Here is a 22,334-nt window from a genome sequence, read left to right as displayed (position 1 = left end):
AGCCCGACAGCAACCCCAATGCCATGGGGGGGAACCAAAGGGCCACCCAGAGGACTCACCAGGCGCTCCGGCGCAGCAGGGTAACGTCCGGCGAGGCCCGAGAGGCCTCACCACCCCTCCGCAGCTGCACCCGTTCTCGCCGTCCCCCGGCCTCCAATCCCGGCCAGTTCCATCAGGCGGTGTCAGGGGTCGGCATCTCGCAGTTTCCGACCCATCTGCAGTGTCGGATCTCCTGGAAACGGCCCCGTTTGCGGCCCGCTCGGCGGAGCTCTACGTTCAGGCGGCCATTCCGCTCGCCCGCGTAGCCATGCCCCTCACCCCCTCATATTTATCTGGTTATATCTTTCCCATAGACTCAAAAATGTGTTTTTCTTAGTGCTTTTTCTTTGCTTCTCTAGTTTATACACCCTTAATATAGAGTTTAACCAGGCTGAGTGTTTTGGTGGTGATTGTTTAACCCAGTTTATGCAGATCTCCCTTCTGGCTAACAGGATCAATATAAAAAGAATGTTTTCTTGGTCTTTAGATAATGGCAGAGATAGTGCGCTAATGTGAATCCCAAAAATAACCAATTCTGTGCTTACCTCTATATGCTGGTCTGTCACGTCAGAGAGAGTCTTACCAATCTGTTCCCAGTAGTCTTTTAACATTATGCATCCCTCGAACATATGCAAGTCGTCAGCTCTTTCTTCTCCACATTTGAGACACTTTTTTGGTTCGTTGCTGGCCATTTTAGATAATCTTTTTGGAGACCAGTATGATCTGTGAATCGTGAAGAGGTGATTTTTCTTCAGAGCGGCGGCTTTTACTACACGCCCCATAATTGTGTTCGAGGTTAGCCAGAGCGTTGGAAAGTCTAGCCCCGGCATATCCTTCTCCCAGATGTCTTGTGGGGCTTTGTACTCTGCTTCACCTGCTCTTATAAGGGCCCAGTACCAATCGGAAACTTATTTTTTGAAGGGCTCTGGGTTCAGGAGTTTTTACTCAATGACCTCATCTCCTTGAAGTTTTTCTTTTAGTGTTTTTATCCAGCTGCTTAGTTGGTAGAATTTGAATCTGGATAATGACCCCTGCGTTTCTTCATATAGTGTATCCCATTGCACAATCTGGTTATTCTCTATCAACTGCCCCAGTAGTCTATATTATGTTTCCTTAGTGGGTTTGCTAGGTCGTCTTTTAGACATTCTGGGGTGCCTGGTGATTCCCAAATCGGCGCGTGCTTGCTGTGATATGGTATTTTTAGGATTCTCCTTATATCAAGCCATGATCTTGCCGCTGCTTTTATCATCTTTAGTTTAATCTTTTTGAAGAATTTGGGGTGGCCAAATTTGGATAAATAGTGGTCTTCTTCAGGGCCTATCAAGGCTTTCGGGTACATGGGCCAGTTTCCCCATATGGTCAGTAGTCTCCTAAAGTTCTTAAACTGGAAGGATCTACAGTACTCCAGTATGTCCGGGCTGGCGATTCCCCCTTGTACTTTGCTTCTTCTTAGCTTTTTCCATCCGATTCTTACCCCTTGGCTGCCCAGATGAAGCTTGATATTTCCCCCTGAAGTTTTTTTATTTGCTCTGTGTTGGAACTCAGCGGGATGGAGTTAAATAGATATGTAAATTTCGGAACTATGGTCATTTTAATTAGGTTAGACTTTCCTAAGAAAGATAGTTGTAGTCCTGACCAGGCCTTGAGTAATTTCCTTATTTCTTTGTGTATCCTGGAAAAGTTCAGGTTGGCTATCTCGTCTAATTAATTCCTTTGTGTATTCTATTCCTAGATATTTAATTTTGTCTTTGATCAGAGGGTTTCCTGAGGCGGTATTCCACTCAAGGATTTCTGTTTTGGCTTGGTTAACCAAGTAACCTGACACAGCTCCAAACTGGGCTATAATTTCCTCTATTTTGGGAAGGGAAGAGGTTAGGTTATCGGTAAATATCATCAGGTCGTCGGCACATAGTGTGACTTTTTTTCCCATCCTAGATGTTTGAAAGTCGTAATTCCTTCTTCTCCCCTCAGTTGAATGGCCAATGGTTCAATGTAAAAGTTAAATAGGAGGGGGGACAGGGGGCATCCTTGCCTTGTACCTCTTTTTATGTGTACGTTGTCATTAAGAGTGTCATTTACTAGTATTTTTGCAGTAGGATTTGCATAGATGTTGGTTATAGCGTTTTCGAGTTTGTCTCCCAGATTACATTTTCCTAAGATTGCGCTAAAAAAAGCCCAGTTGACTCTGTCAAACGCTTTTGCCGCATCGAAAGTTATTACTGACAGAGGAACAGTGTAATGAGTTGCAATATCCATGGCGGCAATGAGCTCATGTGCTAATTCATGAATTTGCCTACCTTTAATAAACCCCTTTTGGTCTGGGTGTATTAGGGACCCTGCCTCTGCACCTAGTCTTTTTGCCAGGATCTGTGTATATATTTTGTAATCCGCGTTCAAGAGGGAAATAGGCCTGTAGGATTTACATTTGGTTGGGTCTTTCCCTGGTTTTAAGATGATACTGACAATTGCGTCATTCCAGGAGTTTGGGAGCTTTTGATTTCCTATGAATATACAATTTAGAAGGTCTGTGAGGCGTTACCAGTATTTCCTGTAGTTGTAAATAGATTTCCTTTGGTAAGTCGTCCAAACTAGCAGCTTTACCTCTTTTTAAACTCTTAATTGCGGCTCTGACTTCATCTTTAGAGATCTCTTGGTTAAGAGCTGACTTCAGTTCCTGGGAGGCCGCAGGGGTCGTGATATTTTTGAGAAAGTTCTGTATTTGATCCCCTGCTCCAGTTAAATCTTCCGTGTAAAGATTATCAAAGAAGCGTTTAAATTCTTGCCTAATTTTCCTGCCTTCTGAGGTGTATCCTGAATGGCCCTCTCTCTCTGTATCTTTGTGATCCTGTTTTTAGTTCTTTCGGATTTTGCTTTCCATGCCAGGATCCTCCCGCATCCTTCTCCGTATTCATAGTGAATGAGTTTACTGGCTGCCCATTTTTCTCTTATTCTTGTTTCTAAGAAATCGTTCAGCTCGGCTTTCTTGTTTCCTATGCTGTTTTCTATTTCAGAGATTGACTGGCTGGATTTGGCAGTTTTCAGCTCTATATCTAGAGATAGCAGGTCTTTTTCGATCTGTTCAATGAAGTGTTTCTTCTTTGTTCCTGTGAGCTGCCATATTGATGCTTTGTATGCATCCCAGGCAATTTGTTTTGTAGTTCTGGTGCTATTTAAATAAAAAAACTGTTTGGTTTTGTCTGCCAGTTTTTCGTTGCAGGAAGATACTCCTGTCCACCTCGGGGAACGGTTGAGGTTTTTACCATTAGGCGGAGTTGTACCGCTGAGTGGTGCGAGATGTGGGCTGGGATATGTTCAACCTTTATTGTTTAATCAACTAGGCTCCTACTAATGAGGATTAAATCTATTCTAGATGCATGTCCTAGTCTCTTGTTTTTAAAGGTGAATCAGTGGTTTTTGTTTCCTTTTTCTTTCCAGACGACTACCATATCTAGGTTTTTCATGCATCGCCCAAACCCTTCTCGCATTTTAGGTAAGTTGGGGAGATTTTTTGCTGGGTATCGATATTCTAAGGGATTTAGTATGATGTTAAAGTCCCCTCCCATTATTATCGGAGTGTTAGTTGTTAGGAGGTTAGTATACAGCTTCTGAAGAGGTTCAGGGTCGTCGGTGTTTGGGCCATAGTATCCCACCACGGTATAGGAGTTGTTGTGATTCTTGCCATCACGATGATCCATCTCCCTTTTCTGTCAGTGTCAGTTTTTCCAATCCTCGCTTTCAGAGATTTTTTTTTAAATAATCGCCACTCCCTTTATGCTGCAGTTTTGGTTTGTGCAAATACAATGGTCTATCCAACCCTCAGTTTTACAAATCGGCTCCCATTCCTCTTTTGTTAGGTGGGATTCTTGGATTAGAATTATTACACTGTCGCAGTTTTTAAAGAATGCTAGTATCTTCATTCTCTGAGTTTTAATTCTCAGTCCGTTTGTGTTTCACGTTAAGATTTGGAGTTCCTTTTCTACGCTCTTACCGGTAGCCAACATCATTGGTCTGGTCTTCGTTTCTTTCATCTGGGACTCTGTACCCCTCAAGTATTGCTTTTAGGACTACTTTTTTTCTTTTTTTCCCCCATTTTGCTCCCCACCATGTGTTTTGTTTTTTCTTTTTCAGAACTTTTTGGTGTTTTTTTGTGTCGATGCCCTACCCACCCTGGAGACGCCTCCCTTGTCGTCTTCCTTCTGGGCATTGGACTGCCCTTTTCAAGCTCCTTGCCTTTGGTTTTTAATCAAGTTTTCCTTTTCTTTTCCCACTGGTGTTGCGGCCTCCTTATTAAAGCGTGGGCTATGATTTCTATTTTGAAAGGGATTGATCTTCCTGGTGGGCCTTGATTTGTTCTATTAGTCTTTCAGCTAACTTCGGGTCTCTTATGTTGAGCATTTTGTTGTTCCACATAATTTTGAGTGACGCAGGGAAGCGCATCTGCACATTTGCTCCGTGTGCCCTCAGTTGAGGCATATGTTGGCCCAGCTCCCATTGTCTGTCCTGGGTCGTTTTAGATATGTCCGATCTAATTCTACAGGACCAATCATCTTTGGTATAGGATACTGCCTTTAGGCCTTCACTTAGTATTCGCTCTTTCAGTGAGTATGTCTTAAAGTTAATCAGGACTTTCCTTGGGTTTTTCCTGAATTTCCCTTTCCTGAAAGGGTCCCGTTGCACCCTTTGGATGTCTTCAATAAGATTAACTGATTTGGCCCAGGGGATTTTTTCCTCTAGTAGCTGGATTATGAATCCCTTTGTCTTCTTCTTCGGTTCCCTCCGGAATGTTTAGGATTTTTATGTTATTTCTCCTAGCCTGGTTTTCCAGGGATTCCTTTATTTTGCTAATCTCAGCTTCCCTGGTTTTTAGCTTAGTTATTTCTTTGTGATTTGCCTCAGTTTTCTTGTTAAGTGACTCAATCTCGCACTCGACATGCGTTACCCTGTCAATGAGTGTTTATTTTCTGGTCGAGAAACTCACACACTTCCTGTATTTTGGACTGTTTTTTTTTTTTGGAAGTTGCGAATTTGGTTCTTAGCTCCATCATCTCCCCAAGAAAATTCTCCGGGATGTTGGAGCCTCTGGTGTTTGTACGATTTCTGGCGGGAGTAGAGGGTGCCAGCAGAGTTAGCACTTGTCCCTGCGGATCTTCTAATGGAATCGTCCTTGAAGTTTCAGGACCATTATCAATTACTATTTCTGTTCCCTCGGTGGAGAGGGCCTGGTATTTATTGGTGATAGTTACATCGAAAGTTCCTCCGTTTTGTTTGTTTCTCCGCCATTATTGGGTCCCGGGCCCTGCCTGATGTCAGTACGTCAAGGTGTGGTGTAAGTCCCGTGTGGGGTTTTTCCTGAACTTTGAAGTAGGACCTGAGTGATGGAGTGATCTTTAAAGCGTTATACCCTGCTGATTTCAGGCTTGCTTGGCTGGCTCTAGATCGGGGGCTAGCGGTTGCCCTGAGATGTCTTATTCTTCCCTTTGTCGGCGCTGATTGGTGGCTGGCCTTTTTCTTTGGCTGGGTCAATAACTTTTGCAGTTTAAGTTTTACTACTTAAGCTGTAGCCCTCTCTCCCAGGAGATTCACTTTCCTTGTTTCTACACGGTACCTGAGAACCTTGGGGAGCCTTGAGAGTTTCCAGTTTCTGACGTGCTGTTTCCACAGTGTCTGTTATCACCGGGGTGGATCTGGGCTCTTCCTAGGCTTTCTGGTAATGACTGATTTGCCCACAGTTTTCTACAAGCCGGGGGGCCCGGGGGGAAGAGTGGAATTAGTACCGGAACTTTTAGACTTACCGAATCGAAAGGTTGCTGTTGTACTGTGGACTTCTGTGTAGGGTTCGTACCATCTGATGCTGCAGTGTTCCTTTTCTACTCCTGTAGCCACATCCTTGCTTCGGAAAGATAACCTGCGTCCTGCTCGTCTGTTGCTGTGGCGTGCTTTCACTGCTTCTACATACACTCCAATTGAGTGGGGGGTTCTTGCAGTGGACTCCGTTTTCCTGTTTTTTAACATGGAGAGACCTGCAAAATGCTCTCACACCCCCTTCAAAGCGTCTGCCGTGATTGATCATGTCTTAGCTTGGCTTAACATGTAGCTTGTAATGGTCTAGCTGTGAAGAAAAGCTTGTCTGAGGCACTACCAGCTGCTGCTCGTGACCGGTATTCCCTCTAATTTCTCGCTCCACTCCCCCTCTGGGGCTAAGCTTTATTCTGCTTCTCATATTGCCAACCTCTGATTACCGTTTTTTAGGTCTCGCCTTTCCATTCCGAAGGAATGGGAAATGGCGAGAATTCAAGTGCTCAAAATACTCGTGAAACCACGGGTTTTTTCGTGCGGTTTTCTTCGAGTTCACATGAATCACGTGACCAAACAAGCACGCGCATCAGCCTCCCTCCCTCCCTCCTAATTGCATTTTTTCACGGCCGCCACCACATCAAAGGGCTTCTCCCAGAAGGTGCTCTGCGGCTTCTCCTCCCCTAATTATTCATGGGTGGCCGGCCGTACTTTCAGTTTCCCTGCCGCTCTTGTTCTTTGTTCGATTTTTTTCTACATAACAGTTCTTATTATGCGTTACTTGACATCAAAAGGTAAACACATTTTGTTCTAAGAAGGTGGTAATCCTACATGAGGTTCACCGAGTAACGGTTTGCATTATTAAAAGCGGTATTTGCATTATAAGCAATATGCTCTCTAAAATGCTCTTGCTTGCTGCATGTTCAAGTCCAACCACAGCTCGTGACCATCCCAAACAACAGGGTCTCTTGTGGTTTACATCTTGCGGGTTTCATTTCCCTGCACTCAGCTCGTGACCATCCCAAACAACAGGGTCTCTTGTGGTTTACATCTTGCGGGTTTCATTTCCCTGCACTCAGCTCGTGACCATCCCAAACAACAGGGTCTCTTGTGGTTTACATCTTGCGGGTTTCATTTCCCTGCACTCAGCTCGTGACCATCCCAAACAACAGGGTCTCTTGTGGTTTACATCTTGCGGGTTTCATTTCCCTGCACTCAGCTCGTGACCATCCCAAACAACAGGGTCTCTTGTGGTTTACATCTTGCGGGTTTCATTTCCCTGCACTCAGCTCGTGACCATCCCAAACAACAGGGTCTCTTGTGGTTTACATCTTGCGGGTTTCATTTCCCTGCACTCAGCTCGTGACCATGAATTTTTGAATTTAAAAACATTTCTATAGCGCACTTTTACCACGCGGTTTCTTGGCGCTTTTGAGTAGTAGGGAGGCCAACAGGAGCAGAGGGAGGACTAAGCATTATAAGCTCGGGAAAAGAGCAGGGTTTTTAGACCTTTCCGGAACTCAGTGTAGGAAGGTGTCCCACGGAGTTCCGTCGGGAGGGAGTTCCAGAACGCAGGAGCGAGAACTGCGAATTTTGTTCCGCCTGCCTTTTTCTTTCTGAAACGAGGGATAGTTAACAAGGCCTGATGAGAGGAACGAAGCTCTCTGCCCGGCGTGTAGGGCTTGATGGCGGAGCAGATGAACTCCGGAGCGGTGCCCATTTTGGCCTGAAAGGTGGTACAGCCAAGCTTAAACAAGGCTCGTTCTTTCACCGGCAGCCAGTGCAGGGCCTGCAATAAAGGAGTAACGTGATGGAATTTAGGCAGGCCATGAATCAGGCGGGCAGCCTGGTTCTGCACTAGCTGCAGACGGCGAATGGCATAGGCTGGGGCGCCGTTGTAGATGATGTTGCCGTAATCAAGGCGCGAGAGCACCATAGCCATCACTATGATCTTTAGAGCGGGTAGAGAGAAGAAACGAGAGATCTTCCTAATAATTCTAAGGGAAAAAAAACTGGAAGAAACAACTGAGTTGACCTGGGAGTGAACAGAAAGTGAGGAATTCAAAAAGATACCAAGGGTTTTGACCTTGGGGACAGGGATCGGAGGGACACCAAGTGGGGGAGGCCAGTGGGAAGGAGACCAGGGACTGCAACCACCTCCGGTCAGGACTAATTCCGTCTTGTCCGGATTGAGTTTGAGGTGGTTGCAGTTCATCCAATCCTGAATGAACAACATGACGGATTGGACGTTCAGGGATGATGAGGAAGAGTGGGAGAGATTAAAGATTAGCTGGAGGTCATCGGCGTAATTAAACACCGTGACCTCCAGCTGCTGTAACAAAAAAATAAGGGGGTAGATGTATAAATTAAACAAAAGGGGAGAAAGTGAGGAACCTTGGGGGACTCCACATACGACCCCACGAGGGGCAGCAGTGAAACCAGCTAGGTGGACCGCCTGAGCCCTATCACTCAGGAAGGAGTCAAGCCAAACAACAGGGTCTCTTGTGGTTTACATCTTGCGGGTTTCATTTCCCTGCACTCAGCTCGTGACCATCCCAAACAACAGGGTCTCTTGTGGTCTACATCTTGCGGGTTTCATTTCCCTGCACTCAGCTCGTGACCATCAGAAAACAACAGGGTCTCTTGTGGTTTACATCTTGCGGGTTTCATTTCCCTGCACTCAGCTCGTGACCATCCCAAACAACAGGGTCTCTTGTGGTTTACATCTTGCGGGTTTCATTTCCCTGCTCTCAGCTAGTGACCATCCCAAACAACAGGGTCTCTTGTGGTTTACATCTTGCGGGTTTCATTTCCCTGCACTCAGCTCGTGACCATCCCAAACAACAGGGTCTCTTGTGGTTTACATCTTGCGGGTTTCATTTCCCTGCACTCGTCTCCTCCGTGCCATGACCACAGCGACATCTTCTGGTGGCCGTGAGACTGCACCTTACGGAGCAAATAAACGTAGCTCGTTGCAAGTCTGATGAGTAGAGGAAAACGGCAACAGCACGAGACTATGAGGAAATGTGCTTCTCACGTGGGAAAAAATCCCCATAACAAGCAATCCCTACAATGCATCAATTAATGTTACTGTGGGAGGATGTGAGAATAGAGTGCTTGCTATTCTTCTCAGGACTGTTTAACATAAAAATCAGCTTTCTTAAACCTGCTGATTCAAATATAGTTTGATGTGGGTTTCAATTACGACGCAACATGTGCAGCACATTCTCCTCTGTTCAATCCAATCAAACTAAAAACAGTTTTGATCCCAGCGTCCTCCAGCACGATACAACTACAGAGGTGTAATAAACCAGAGGCAAGTTTATATTGATGTCTCTTTACTATGGGTGCTTTGTAGAGCGCTATGATGTTATCTGCCACTTCTGAGCGCATAGCCCGATGATAAACAAGTCGAAGGTCATGGCCGAGTTATAGAGTTGATATAGTCCGAGCGGAATGAAGGCTGTGCCATAACTCTCGATATCTCCACACCGTCGCGTGCTTAGAAGCCAACATGAAGAGCTGTGAATTAAATACCACAAACTTCCCACTGACGTGCTAAAAATATTTTCTTTCACATGTTTCGCGAGAGAAGCATGGGTAAAACGTCAGGTGCTGCTTCTGTTTTTTTTAAAGCAAAGGGCTGGACCTCTCAGTGCTGATGCTTTTACAATATAAGGTTCTTCCTCTAAATTGTTGTTTGTGCTCCTTCGACCATCCATTCAAACATGCCTGACTTCCACACAGTGCCGCGGTCCGCTTAAAAAACACAAACGGGGACGGGACAGGAAAAGGGAGAGAGGAGACGGAAAACAAACAGCTGTGTGTGCCAGATGAATCCGATGCTTTGGAATTGCTCAAAAGCGGCACTGTTTGTTTAACCGGAAGCTCTCCACAAAAAAACCCAGCTGCCCGAAACTCGCACGCAGCGTGTGACTCGGTGTCTGGCAGCACTTGTTTGACTGTGTGTTAATGTACATAAAAACGTTAGACAATAAACACTTGCGTGTATATTATTTTTAAAAGCAACTTATCACCCAATGCACGTGCATGCATCTCCCTGTCGCCACCCCAGTCTCCACTGCCCTCTCTTCCCTCCGCCCCCACGGTCGTCTGCTCGCCTTCTCTACACCAGGTCCCATCACCCCTGCAGAGCACCCTCGTCTCCCCTCCCTCGCCCCCGTCTGTTGCACCATGTTTGCAAACGCTCCACGCATGGACCTGTATGGACACCAACAAGAAAAACATGTAGTGTAACAACAGCATGTTTGTTGTGCGGATTATTTTCCTTTCGAGAATGATGTCATATGCAAAGCTACAAGGTAACACAACTGCATGACTTGTAATTGAACGTCACTAATGCAATACTTTTAATAGTAAAGGTATGAAGCGGATTTCAAACTCATTCGTTCTTTATCATGATTGCAAATCAGACACAGCGTGTCTCGTGGCGCATGCGGAGTTCAGCTGTAATTAAAACATAGGGATGATTAATGCAATGCAATTTTGCAATGGTTCGCATCACTTCATGGTTTGGTTTATTTTGATATCGATTGTTGGCAAAGATTGAATCCACATAATGTGTTCAATGTTTATCCTTTCGTAGTTACATGCCAGAATCTAGTTCAGGAGGTCCCTTCAGACATCATAGGCTGGTTAAACTAAAACATCTGTGATTATTTATTACATGTATGGCCTTCATGAACGCTCCCCCTCCTCCCCCCTCCCTGCCCCTCTCCCTCTATCTTTTCTCTGTGGTCTTGTACTTTAAGGGTGTTTGTGATTACATCAGAGGCACCACCATCATTTGTCTTCAAAGGCTTGAAGGCAATCTGCTTCCCCGCCCCCCTGGTGTTTATGGCTTTTCTCGCTCGCTAATGCGTTTTTTCCCCTCCCACCCTTCCTTTGATGTCCTCCACGTGTGGTCTCTGCCTGTCGCCTCTCCGGCCTTCACAGCCGCTCTCTGTCATGGAGTCTCAAATTTGGGGACTACATCTTCAAAACAAGCACTGGCGTTGCCAATAGGTTTCGCATTTGGAAAGTTGGAGCTATTGGTTTTGTAAATGACATTTTATATTTATATATTGTTATTGACAATGCCAATAACGATATATAAATATAAAATGTCATTTACAAAACCAATAGCTCCAACTTTCCTACTGCGAGACCTATTGGCAACGCCAGTGCTTGTTTCGCTTTGTCTCCTTCACTACTTCTTCACTACTTGCCGGTATTCCCTCGTATTTCTCGCTTTACTCCCGTTCAGGAGCTAAGCTCTATTCTGCTTCTTGTGTTTCCAGCCTCTGATTTCCCATTTACCCGGCTATACCGCTTTGCCTCCTTCACATCCTCACTTCTTTGTCCCTGTGTCGGAGGCCTTTGACTGCCGCGGCAACTCCTCTCCGAGACAGGCAGTGCAGGCTCTGAGCGCCAGGTGCAGAGAGCACACAGGGCGCAGACGGCAGAGCTTCCCGGCAGAAACTATCCAGGCGTTCGAGTCAGCCGCTGCCACCCGCTTTCCCTTGCTGTCTACCGCCGCCGCTTGCTGTCCTTTAGCTGGGGAAAGGGACGGGTGCACAGACCGCCTCGAGCACGGCCGAGCACGGCCGAGCACGGGTCCTGACTCCAGGCTCTCTTGCAGATTTGAAGATGCAGTCCGCTTCGAACCTCGAGCACGGGTCCCGATTCCAGGCTCACTAGCTGGGCTGAGGATGCAGTCCACCTCGTAGTTCGAGCATCGTGTTCCGACCCAGTCTCGCACCTAGCCGTGCTCCGCTTTCCGCTGCTACTGATGCTTGGTGCCTCTGTCGAGTAAGGGCGAAACTCAGCGATTGTTTGGTGTACAGGAATGCCTGGAATGTTTGTTATGCTAATTATGCTTTTACGCTCCCATATTTGCCAATAGTTACTGCGGTGTGGCCGCCGCCATCAATTTCAGAGCGTATTTCCTCTCCCAGTGGGCATTATCTGGTCTGCATTCACCTTTAGGCAAGGAGCTCACGACTGAGCTCTTTAGTCAGCCGCCATCTCCTCCCTTCCCATCGTTCTATTAAAGTGGTTTTTAGTGGCGTTTCTGGCTCAAATAAGTAGAATGTAAACGTGAACATGTACTGGAAAGGCATCCGAACATTAATATCATTTAATATTCAGTGCATTGCAGCTTTTATCTTGTGGGCCCCACCGGTCACCCTGTGGTGTCCTCTACAGTATAGCTTCAGTTCTGTCGCCTGCAGTGTCCTATACACTATAGCTTCAGTTCCGTCATTAGCTCATTAATTTCCGCTTTATACAGTAGGACAAGATGTGTGGCAGATAGGTGACTACCTTTTGTACAGTGAGTTACCAATGAATCCAATCTGTATAACCTGCTTCCAAATAACTGTTGCGCCCATGTTCTGCAAATATTGCAATGAAATAAAATGTGCGTCTTGAGAAAATTGAGTGCTACATTCATTCAGTTAAAGCTGGATGTGAACACAAATAGATTCAAAAGCCATTTGCATTCTGTTGATTTTTGCCAGTATCTTTTGTGTCTCATATTTATATAATGCATATAAATCACACTAATGAATAGTAAGTCAAAGCAACACAAACCTATATTAATGTATTGGTTGTTATGTAGTTCTCTCTGCATGGCCCTACAAATGTTTGTCTTAACATTTAAATCCGTATGTAAAAGTCTGTGTGTAAGAACCATGTATCTTGTTCCCCTGTTAAACATGCAATTCTTTTTTGCATTGTGTTTTTAGCGTTGTGCGTATTGTAAGCACCTTGGAGCCACTATTCGGTGTTGTGGTGAGAAATGCCTGCATACATACCATTACCCATGTGCAGCTGGAGCCGGTACCTTCCAGGATTTCAGTCATTTTTCCCTTCTTTGTCCTGAACACATTGACCAGGCTCCTGAAAGATGTAAGTAGGCTCTCATTTCTGTGCATGTTTTATGTGATTGATCATCTTCTACAACCCACTCCTTCTTAAGAGGATGCATTTCCCTCTTTTTTCATTACTTCAATTACTTCTAAAAGCTAGTGTGTGCCTAAGACTGAACACTGATAAGCTGTATCCCAGTATTTGGAACCATATAAACACATTATTCCTGACGTGGAGGGCTGTCTGATTTGATTAAGGCGCCTCTGTGACAAACTTGTTCAGCCTACTAATTCTTTTCAACCCGATGATAACCGTGCAGTTATTAGAAACAGAACTATTTTTGTTCTTGCATACCGAAGTCTGAGGTTTACAGCCACGTCTGTCTGACAAACCTGGATTCAATGGTATAGTTTGCACTGCCCCTTGGAGGCAGCTTTCTGTCGGCAATTTGTGTACAGTATCAAATAAATAAAAATGCATTTCCAAAAGCAGTCTTAGTGTGTCATAGAGGCTGTTGGGCAGGGAATTGAATTACCATTGACCTAGCCAAATTAGACCGGGATCTATTCATCTCCCTCCATTTTTTAACCTAGTTCTCAACATAATTTTAGGTAGGAAAAGATAATATGTGTGGGAACTTTTGAGTTAATAAAGTTTTCTAAAAGGTACGTAGGCATATCTCATTCTAATTCTGGTCAATAATTCCAGAGAGTTTCTTCAAAGTGTCTCACGAAGACTGTGCTACAAAGGCTTGCCTATGGCATAGTAGGACGTCCTGACTTAGATGGCAGGAGCTTTAAAATGGGGAGAACATTATGTTAGAGGCATATGGCCTGCAGACCACACACTAGTACATAGATCGCCATCTGGTGGTGGGCCCGGATGATTACACTTTGTTGTTGTCTTGGAAGAGTCTCTGTTGGGTAGACTCCTCCTCCTGTAGAGCGTAGTGCGCATGGGCATCGACTCCATCTTCAGATTATTTTTTTCTGCCATCGGGCTCGGATGTGTTTATCGTTCGCTCCCATTACCGATCTCCTTTCGACTTCCAGTCCAACATGATACCAGCGGTATCGTCTTTGATCGTGATAACAGTTACCCGCGTCGAAGAAAGGCTTGCACTTCTTGATTCCAGCGTTTGTCGGGGCCGTTGGGCCCAACTACGCCATTGGGCCTTTGGCTCATTGAAAGAACATTCTTCAAGAAGTGCCCTCAGTGTCGACACAAATTCCCCCCACACTGACCTACATGAGGTTTGAAATCTGTGCTTGTCCCCAGAGCACGAGAGTCGAGATTGTCAGGCCTGCGTGGTCCAAGAAAACCATCAGAGACCATCGAGCTCGAAGAGTCATGGCGCAGTCCTCTTCATCGACACCAGACCTCATCATAGACGAGGCTCCAATCGATCTAGAGTCCAAAGAACAACAGCAGTACGACATCGTTTCCGAAGCAGAGGATTCAGCTTCTGGAGCCGAAGGACAATCCAAAGACGGCGATCTTATTCCAGCTGGTCAACAGGTCGTGAGTACAGGCGTCAACCCTGTTCACACCCCCATACCGGGACAGGCTTCAGTTCCACCTCCACCTCCGGGTCCAGGTGCACACCGACCAAAACCTTCAGACGCCCTTCTGGCTCTGCAGCGAAGAATCTAAAAAAGCCTCCAGTCGACTCGGGCTCGAGTCAGTCTGTCGGTCCCGACAAGCAAAAGGTCCTAAAACCAAAACTAACTCCGGCACCGAAGCAGCCCTTGGTTCTGAAACCGGTCGAGCCGAAAACAAGCTCAGCACCGAAGGCAGTTCCCAACCCTATCGAACCGAAGCCAACTCCGGTTCCGAAAAAAGTCGACCCGAAGCCCATCTCGGCACCGAAACACACTTCGGCTCCAAAGGTAGACGATTCCCAAATGGGCTTTGGGACCAATAATTCCGAATCCGAAAAGCTCCGATCCGAAAAAGAAACACAACACCAAGTCTTCGGATCCGAAACCTAGAACTGCTCCAAAGACTGCAATAGACACTAAAACCTTCTAAACAATTCGGTCCCAAGCAAGACAAGTCAGCGCCGAAAAAGGATAGTTACACGGAAGAGCTTTTCCGCCCAGATCCAAAACAAAAGACTCTTCAAATTCATCCAAAGACTGCACATATAATTATAGTGCCTGAATATAGGAAAATGGTCTCTCCCAAGCTACTTCCAGTTCAGCTCAAAAAACATGCTCAAACTTCCCCCATAAGAATTCCTTCACCATTGCCAGAGATACCACTTGACATTTCCCCTGCGCACTCACCATCCACCACACTTAGTCCTATAACAGAGGATGATGATGATGAAGAGAATTATTCACAGGGGGTAGAAAGTGAGCAACACATAGATGACACAGATGACCCAGACAATATTCCTGGGCTATCAGATGACCCCTGAGAAGATTATAACGCGCCAGATGCACCAGATCTGCCACAAGATGATGCATACCCTTCTAGACCATCTCCTCCAGATGACACTATTGGGTTTACGCAGCTTATTCATAGAGCAGCCACTTTCCATGGGGTGGATTTACATACAGATCCAGTTGAAGAAGACTTCCTTATGGATACATTACTGTTATCACACAAAACCACAACCACATTACCAATACTTAATGGAGTGGTGAAACATGCACCAGAGGTATTCAAAGACCCCGTCAGAGCCAGGGTAATCAACCCAAGACTTGGAAAAAAAGTATAAAGCTGCTCCAACTGACCCATCATACATCAAGGGTCACCTGCCATTAGACTCATTGATAGTCTCAAATGCGAGGAAAAGAGCTAACTCGCAGACAACAGGGGATGCTCCACACTCTGATAAGGAGTCCAAGCTTTTAGATGCCTCAGGGAAATGCACCATCTCACAAGCAGCCAATGTCTGGAGAATTGCTAACACTCAAGCTTTGTTAGCAAGATATAATCGAGCTCATTATGATGAACTAGTGACACTTATGCAACATTTGCCAGAACAATATAAAGCCAGGGGGTCTGACTTAATACATGAAGGAAAGGTCATTACCAATACCTCAATCCGCTGTGCATTAGATGCTGCCGACACACAGCCTCTAGAGCAGTAAATACAGAAGTACTGTTACGTAGACATGCCTGGTTACACATCTCTGGGTTCAAGCCAAAGGTTCAGGCCAGTATCCTAAATCAACCTTTTGACCAGCAACATCGTTTTAGTCCTACAGTTGCTAATGCACTAGAGAAAATGATACGGACTTTGCAAAATCCATGGGAGCCTTACAAACTCGGGCTCACCGAGCGTCCTATCGTCGCTCCTCTTACAGGGGCGCCTCTAAAGGTTTTCTAATGGACAACACCTCCCCCTCTTATAAGGTGCCCACCCAAACCTCGCCCAGTAGAGGTTATTACAGAGGAGGATATAGAGGTAACAACAATAAAGGTAGAGGCCAAGGCAGAGGCAACAACAACCGCAATGCCTCCACTCCCAAACAGTTACTTCCCTCCCATCCCCCAGACCATTCCACTCCTGTTGGGAGATTACAACAGTTCCTACCTGTGTGGAACTCCATCACCACAGACAGGTGGGTAAGACAAATAGTTCAGTCTGGTTATTGCCAGGAGCTCACTCCACTCCTCCAACAATACCACCCAGACAGCGACCCATGTCACAGGAGCATCTCACTCCTAAAACAAGAGGTTGCATCTCTACTGCAAAAGAATGCAATAGAACTAGTCCCAAAACACCATCAAAAAACATGAGTTTACTCCCTATACTTTCTCATCCCCAAAAAGGACGGTTCCCTCAGACGTATACTAGATCTGAGGACCCTAAACCTTTACATACAGTCCGACCACTTCCATATGGTCACATTACAGCAGGTTCTGCTTCTGTTAAAACAAGGCGACTTCCTTGCCACATTAGATCTCAAGGACGCCTACTTCCACATTCCCATCCATAAAGCTCACAGAAAGTACCTTCAGTTCGTACTAGACTGTCAACATTACCAGTTCAAAGTACTCCCTTTCGGAGTAACTACAGCACCTCGAGTTTTCACAAAGTGTCTAACAGTATTAGCAGCACACTTAAGAAGGGACAACATTCATGTCTTCCCATACTTAGACGACTGGTTAATAAAATCCAAGTCATACCACCAGTGTGTGCAGCACATGCATCAGACCATCTGCCTGCTACACAAGCTAGGATTCACAATAAATCAAAAAAAGTCACATCTCCAACCATCCCTGTCTTAACAGTATCTGGGTGCCACAATAGATACCTCCAAAGCAATTGCACCCCCAATCCAACAAGGATACAAAGTATGCAAGCTCTAATACAAAAATTCCAGCCACAATACTGACTACTAGCTCGAGTGTTCATGCAATTAATTGGAACGATGGCATCTTGCATCTTCATAGTGCCACACGCAAGACTCCAAATGCGCCCCCTGCAAGAGTGCTTAGCAAGTCAATGGAATCAGGCTCAACAACAAATAACCGATCTGGTGGTGGTGGACGACCGGACACATCGCTCTCTGCAGTGGTGGAACACCAAAAACCTTTCCAATGGCTGGCTGTTCATGGAGCCTGTTCCACAAGTGGTGCTAACCACAGACGCATCTCTCACAGGATGGGTAGCACATTTGAAAGAACACACAGTATAGGGCACATGGACACTGCAACAAAAGTTACTCCACATAAATCATCTAGAGTTGCGAGCAATTTTACTAGCTCTAAAATCGTTTAAGCATTACCTATCAGGCAAGGCTGTATTAGTCCATACCAACAATATGACAGCCATGTATTACATCCAAAAACAGGGAGGAACACACTCCTTACAGCTCTCCCGGCTGGCACAAAGCATATGGAAGTGGGCCATTCCTCAAAAAATCTTTCTGTTAGCAGAACATCTACCAGGAGTTCACAATCAAGTTGCAAATCTGTTAACATGTCAACAGATACACGAGTGGGAACTTCATCCTCAAGTTCTTCAACTTTTCTTTCACGAGTGGGGCCAACCAGAGATAGATCTGTTCGCCACACACCGCAACTTCAAATGCCCAAGCTTCGCTGCCAGATATCAACACCCATTGTCCAAAAGCAATGCGAAATGGATAAGTTGGTCAAACAAATTTGCGTATGCTTTTCCACCTTTCCCACTAATTCCATTAGTGGTACGCAAGCTACAGGAACATTCCCTCACATTGATTCTAATAGCACCAACATGGGCAAGACAACTGTGGTACACCGCACTACTAGAACTCTCGGTAGTACCACATGAAAAATTAAAACTCTCTCCACATCTACTGACACAGAACCATGGAGAGATCATGCCCAATGCAGCTCAACCTAGCGATTTGGCTCCTGAGGTCTTAGAATTTGGATACCTCAATCTTCCGCCTGACTGCATGAATGTTATAAAGGAAGCTAGACACCCCACCACTAGAGCATGCTATTCAGCCAAGTGGAGAAGATTTGTTGTGTATTGCACAAATAACATTAACCCACTAGATGTTTCTATACAAAACATCATATGTTACCTGCTCCATCTACAAAGATGTAGTTTAGCGTAATCCTCAATCAGATTACATATTGTCGCTATAGCAGCTTACCTTCAAAACAGACATCTGTCATTATTTAGAGTACCTGCCATCAAAGCATTTATGGAAGGACTCAAAAGAATAATTCCTTCCAGGATACCACCCTCCCCTGTATGGAATTTAAATATTGTTCTCATTAGACTCATGGGTCCTCCATTTGAACCCTTGCATAAGTGTGAATTACAGTTCCTTACATGGAATGTTGCTTTTTTAGTTGCTATTACCTAACTCAAAAGAGTAAGTGAGATCCAGGCATTAACAATTCAAGAACCATTCATACAACTCCATCACAACAAAGTGGTTCTTAAAACAAACCCAAAATTCCTCCAAAAGTCATTTCACCGTTCCACCTCAATCAATCTATTGAGTTGCCAGTATTCTTTTCTCAACCACAAACAGTTGCGGAAAGAGCTCTGCATACATTAGATGTAAAAAGAGCTCTCCTCTACTACATTGATAGGACAAAAACCATTTTGTAAAACAAAACAATTGTTTGTGTCCTTTTCTCCTCCACATAATGGTAATTCCATCTCAAAAGCTGGGATTGCAAGGTGGATTGTTAAATGCATTCAAATTTGTTACCAAAAAGCAAAACGCACTCTATCCATTCCCCCTAGGGCTCAGTCCACCCGTAAATTAGGGGTATATATGGCATTTCTAGGAAATATACCCCTAGATGATATCTGCAAAGCAGCTACATGGTCTACACCGCACACATTTATAAAACACTATTGTGTAGATGTGCAGGCAAAACAACAAGCTAGTGTGGGCCAGGCTGTACTCAAAACATTATTTCGAACTGCAGCCGATACTGGTGGTCGCCGCTAAGTGAGAAAACTGCTATGCAATCTATGCACTAGTGTGTGGTCTGCAGCCCATATGCCTCGAACGGAAAATGCTACGTACCAGTATGCATCTGTTCTTGGTATGTAGGGCTGCAGAGCCACACACACACACGCCCGCATGCCTCCCCGGCTACCTATATCTGTTCCAGTAATATCTTAATTAGATACACAAGACATGGACATCTTTTTCTGTACTCGTACAACTCCATAATTTCCCCAATGGCAAAATATAGTCTGAAGATGGAGTCGGTGCCCATACGCACTACGCTCTACAGGAGGAGTCATCTACCAAACAAAAACTCTTCCAAGACAACAACAAAGTGTGATCATCCGGGCCCACCACCAGATGGCGATCTATGCACTAGTGTGTGGCTCTGCAGCACTACATGCCAAGAACAGATGCATTCTGGTAAGTACCCTTTTCCTTATTGATAAACAAGAAAATGTATATGGCATATTGATGAGTTTGAAGTAATTGCGTGATTGTGTAGGTTGCTTCAAGTTATGTTCTTACATTGTCGCATTGGCATTTCACCATTTTATCTGTTCCATGTGCAGAGAAAATCCTGTTGAGGTCCCGATGTGTTGGTGTAGTGGTGATGTCTTCGGCACCAGGAAAGTTGAGAGAGGGTGTGCTTCTGCAGTTCTGTCAAACTTATTTACTTAGCGTTACTGAAATCTGGCATATACAGTTAGGAAATCATTAGCTTATCAGTACAAAATCATACGGCAGACGCATAAAATGTTTCTTAATAGTAGATGAGGGTTGAGCATGAAGACCAAAATATGACCTTTAACTGCTTTAGTACTTTTTTCTAAATGCTAACATTATTGCCTGGCGCAATTCAAGGGCACCTCCGTTGAGGCACTGTTGGTTATCAGGTGTTGAGAGATATTTGGGGATATATATGTATTTTTTTTAAACCTTTATTTATAACATTTTCTCATACATAGTAAGTGGGCAATCAGCAAGGCACTACAGTGTTACAGTATACAATCATTCAATCAAGTCAATTGGTCAGCGAATGTATGGACCATCCTTCACATACAGAGTCATGCAATGGGGTGACATTTGAACAATGCGCTAGTCAGCTATTGGCAAGAACGTCAGCATGTGATCAACAGAGGAGTCATTCAATATTATAACGAAACTCAGGGCTTAACACAGCAAAGTATTATTCGACCCCCATATAAGCAAGTGAGTATGATATGCAATAATATTTAATATGGTTACATTCCTTCCCCTCTTCAATGGTCTTCCGGGGGTTCCTGCAGCTAATTGGCACCCACTCCTCTCACCGTCCTTCACTCGTTGCATAATGTAGGATTGTAGTGGGCCCCAGATATCTACTGGTCTAGAGGTCATTGGTTGTGTCTCAGAATATAAACTGTATTGGTCCTGACTGTACAACATGTCTTGGAGCCATTCCTTGAATTTGGGGGCTCTCCCCCTCCTCCATCGACACGCCAATCTCCGTTTAGCTAATAGAAGAGCAGTGTCAAGAAATTTCCTGTGTGGTCGAGGTATGTGTTGTGTGTGTCCCAATAAAAATAGCAATGGAACACTGGTCAGTTCAATAGATAACATACTCTCTAAAGCGTAGTGTATCTGTTCCCAGTATGCCGCAACCTGTGGGCAAAGCCAGGCTAGGTGGAAGAAATCGGCTCCTGGTTGCCCGCACCTCTCACATCGGTCTGAGTCAGTCAGATGAAACCGAAACTTCCATGCAGGGGTATAATATATGCGATGCAGGAATTTATAGTGGATAATTTTAAATCTGCTACTGGACGTTACGCGACCTGTCAGTACGCAACAATACTCCCATGTCTCATCAGGGAGAGCCTCCCCTATGTCTAGTTCCCAATAGCTGTGCGCCGTCCCACCAACTTCTAAGGTGTGGGCACGTATACTGCCATAGAGCCCAGAGACCAGGTGCGCGCCTTCAGTGCTGTTAAGTAGTACGGCCAACGGAGGGACGACCTCAGGTTCATTAGGATACTCAGATAAAAGATTTTTCATCCCTTCTCGGAGCCGCACATAATAAAAAGTCTCCAGGGGAGTGGGATCAGTGTCACCAAAGAACTGCTCCTTAGTGCAAAATATGCCATTGTGAAACACGTCTCCCCACTTGGACTTCTGCAGTCGTCTGCACATTAGTTGGAATCCAGTTTCCTGCATCACTGCCAACTGTGGGTGATATGTCATAGGCATGCGTGGTGCATACAGCAAGATATTTGGGGATATATACAGACTGATGATCCACTTAGTAGCAGCTGTAAACATACACATGAAAGTACCTCTGAGGATGGATGGCGAGAACAGCCTCTATTGTGAAACTGATCATACCTCATTTGATCATGATGTGACACTATGCGAAGCTGTGGGTAATGCTCTACAGTGCCAACTTGCAGTAGACTCACTCAATTCTGATAGAAGGAGCGGTGAAAAACCTGATAAATCTGTAGAGTTTTGCTCGCTTTATATGGGTTTACTTTGGCAGCTACTAATTACCTGATATTTTATCTTAATCACTGTAGGTCAGGCCAGACATGCTAGTTCGTGGTCCATTGAAAATCCGAATAAGAACAAGTAGGGTGATTTTAGGAAATGTTCTGTCACCTATAATTACTCTCAAGGTGAATGGTCAGTAGGGAAGTTGACTGGTTTCTTCTACTCTGTGGGTCTAACCCTCTTGATGTTGAATTCTCCTTAAGATTAAAAAAAATGCATGTAATGTTTCTCTGGCCATGCTACGTGACCGTAAGATAATCATGGTTAATTCATGTTACGAATGCTGCACTTTGTGTACCATCAAATCATTGTTTGCCTATCCACAACATACTCCATGAAAGCTTGATCTGCAGATGCAAAATACTTATGAAGTGATGTTGCATTTGTTCTTAAAATGTGTTCCTAAAATGATTAAACGGAATAAGAAACTACCTCGACTACTGACGGAAAGGATCAGCTTTATAGTATCCTGCATAAAAAGTTAACTTAAGTGGGAAAGTAATTACATTTAATAGTTAATTTTAAAGTCTAATGCTTAATGTCTGTAAAGCATGTGGTAAATGTTTTCAGATATATGTATCAAATGTACATTTTGTGTGCTTGGCAAATGAATTAGTTCTGAATCTTAGAAGTCACTTTGACGTTTAAATAGTTCATGCCTTTGTGTCAGATTTTTTGGGC

General features: G+C 44.8%; 1 protein-coding gene across 15 annotated transcripts in view; it reads left to right on the top strand.

The window, feature by feature from the left end:
- KMT2C (lysine methyltransferase 2C) overlaps window positions 1-22,334 on the top strand; it is a 1,799,940-nt gene that overhangs the window by 515,115 nt on the left and 1,262,491 nt on the right. For all 15 annotated transcript variants that reach the window (XM_078663231.1, XM_078663229.1, XM_078663237.1 and 12 more), the window contains exon 7: window positions 12,582-12,744. In XM_078663231.1, coding sequence (XP_078519357.1) covers window positions 12,582-12,744 — 163 coding nt within the window. The remainder of the gene's footprint in view (window positions 1-12,581; window positions 12,745-22,334) is intronic.

The sequence above is a fragment of the Lissotriton helveticus genome, chromosome 10 (assembly GCF_964261635.1).
Source record: "Lissotriton helveticus chromosome 10, aLisHel1.1, whole genome shotgun sequence".
NCBI classification, from domain to species: domain Eukaryota; kingdom Metazoa; phylum Chordata; class Amphibia; order Caudata; family Salamandridae; genus Lissotriton; species Lissotriton helveticus.
The sequence above is the reverse complement of the archived record's forward strand: the minus strand, read 5'-3'. Positions and strand labels throughout refer to the sequence as shown.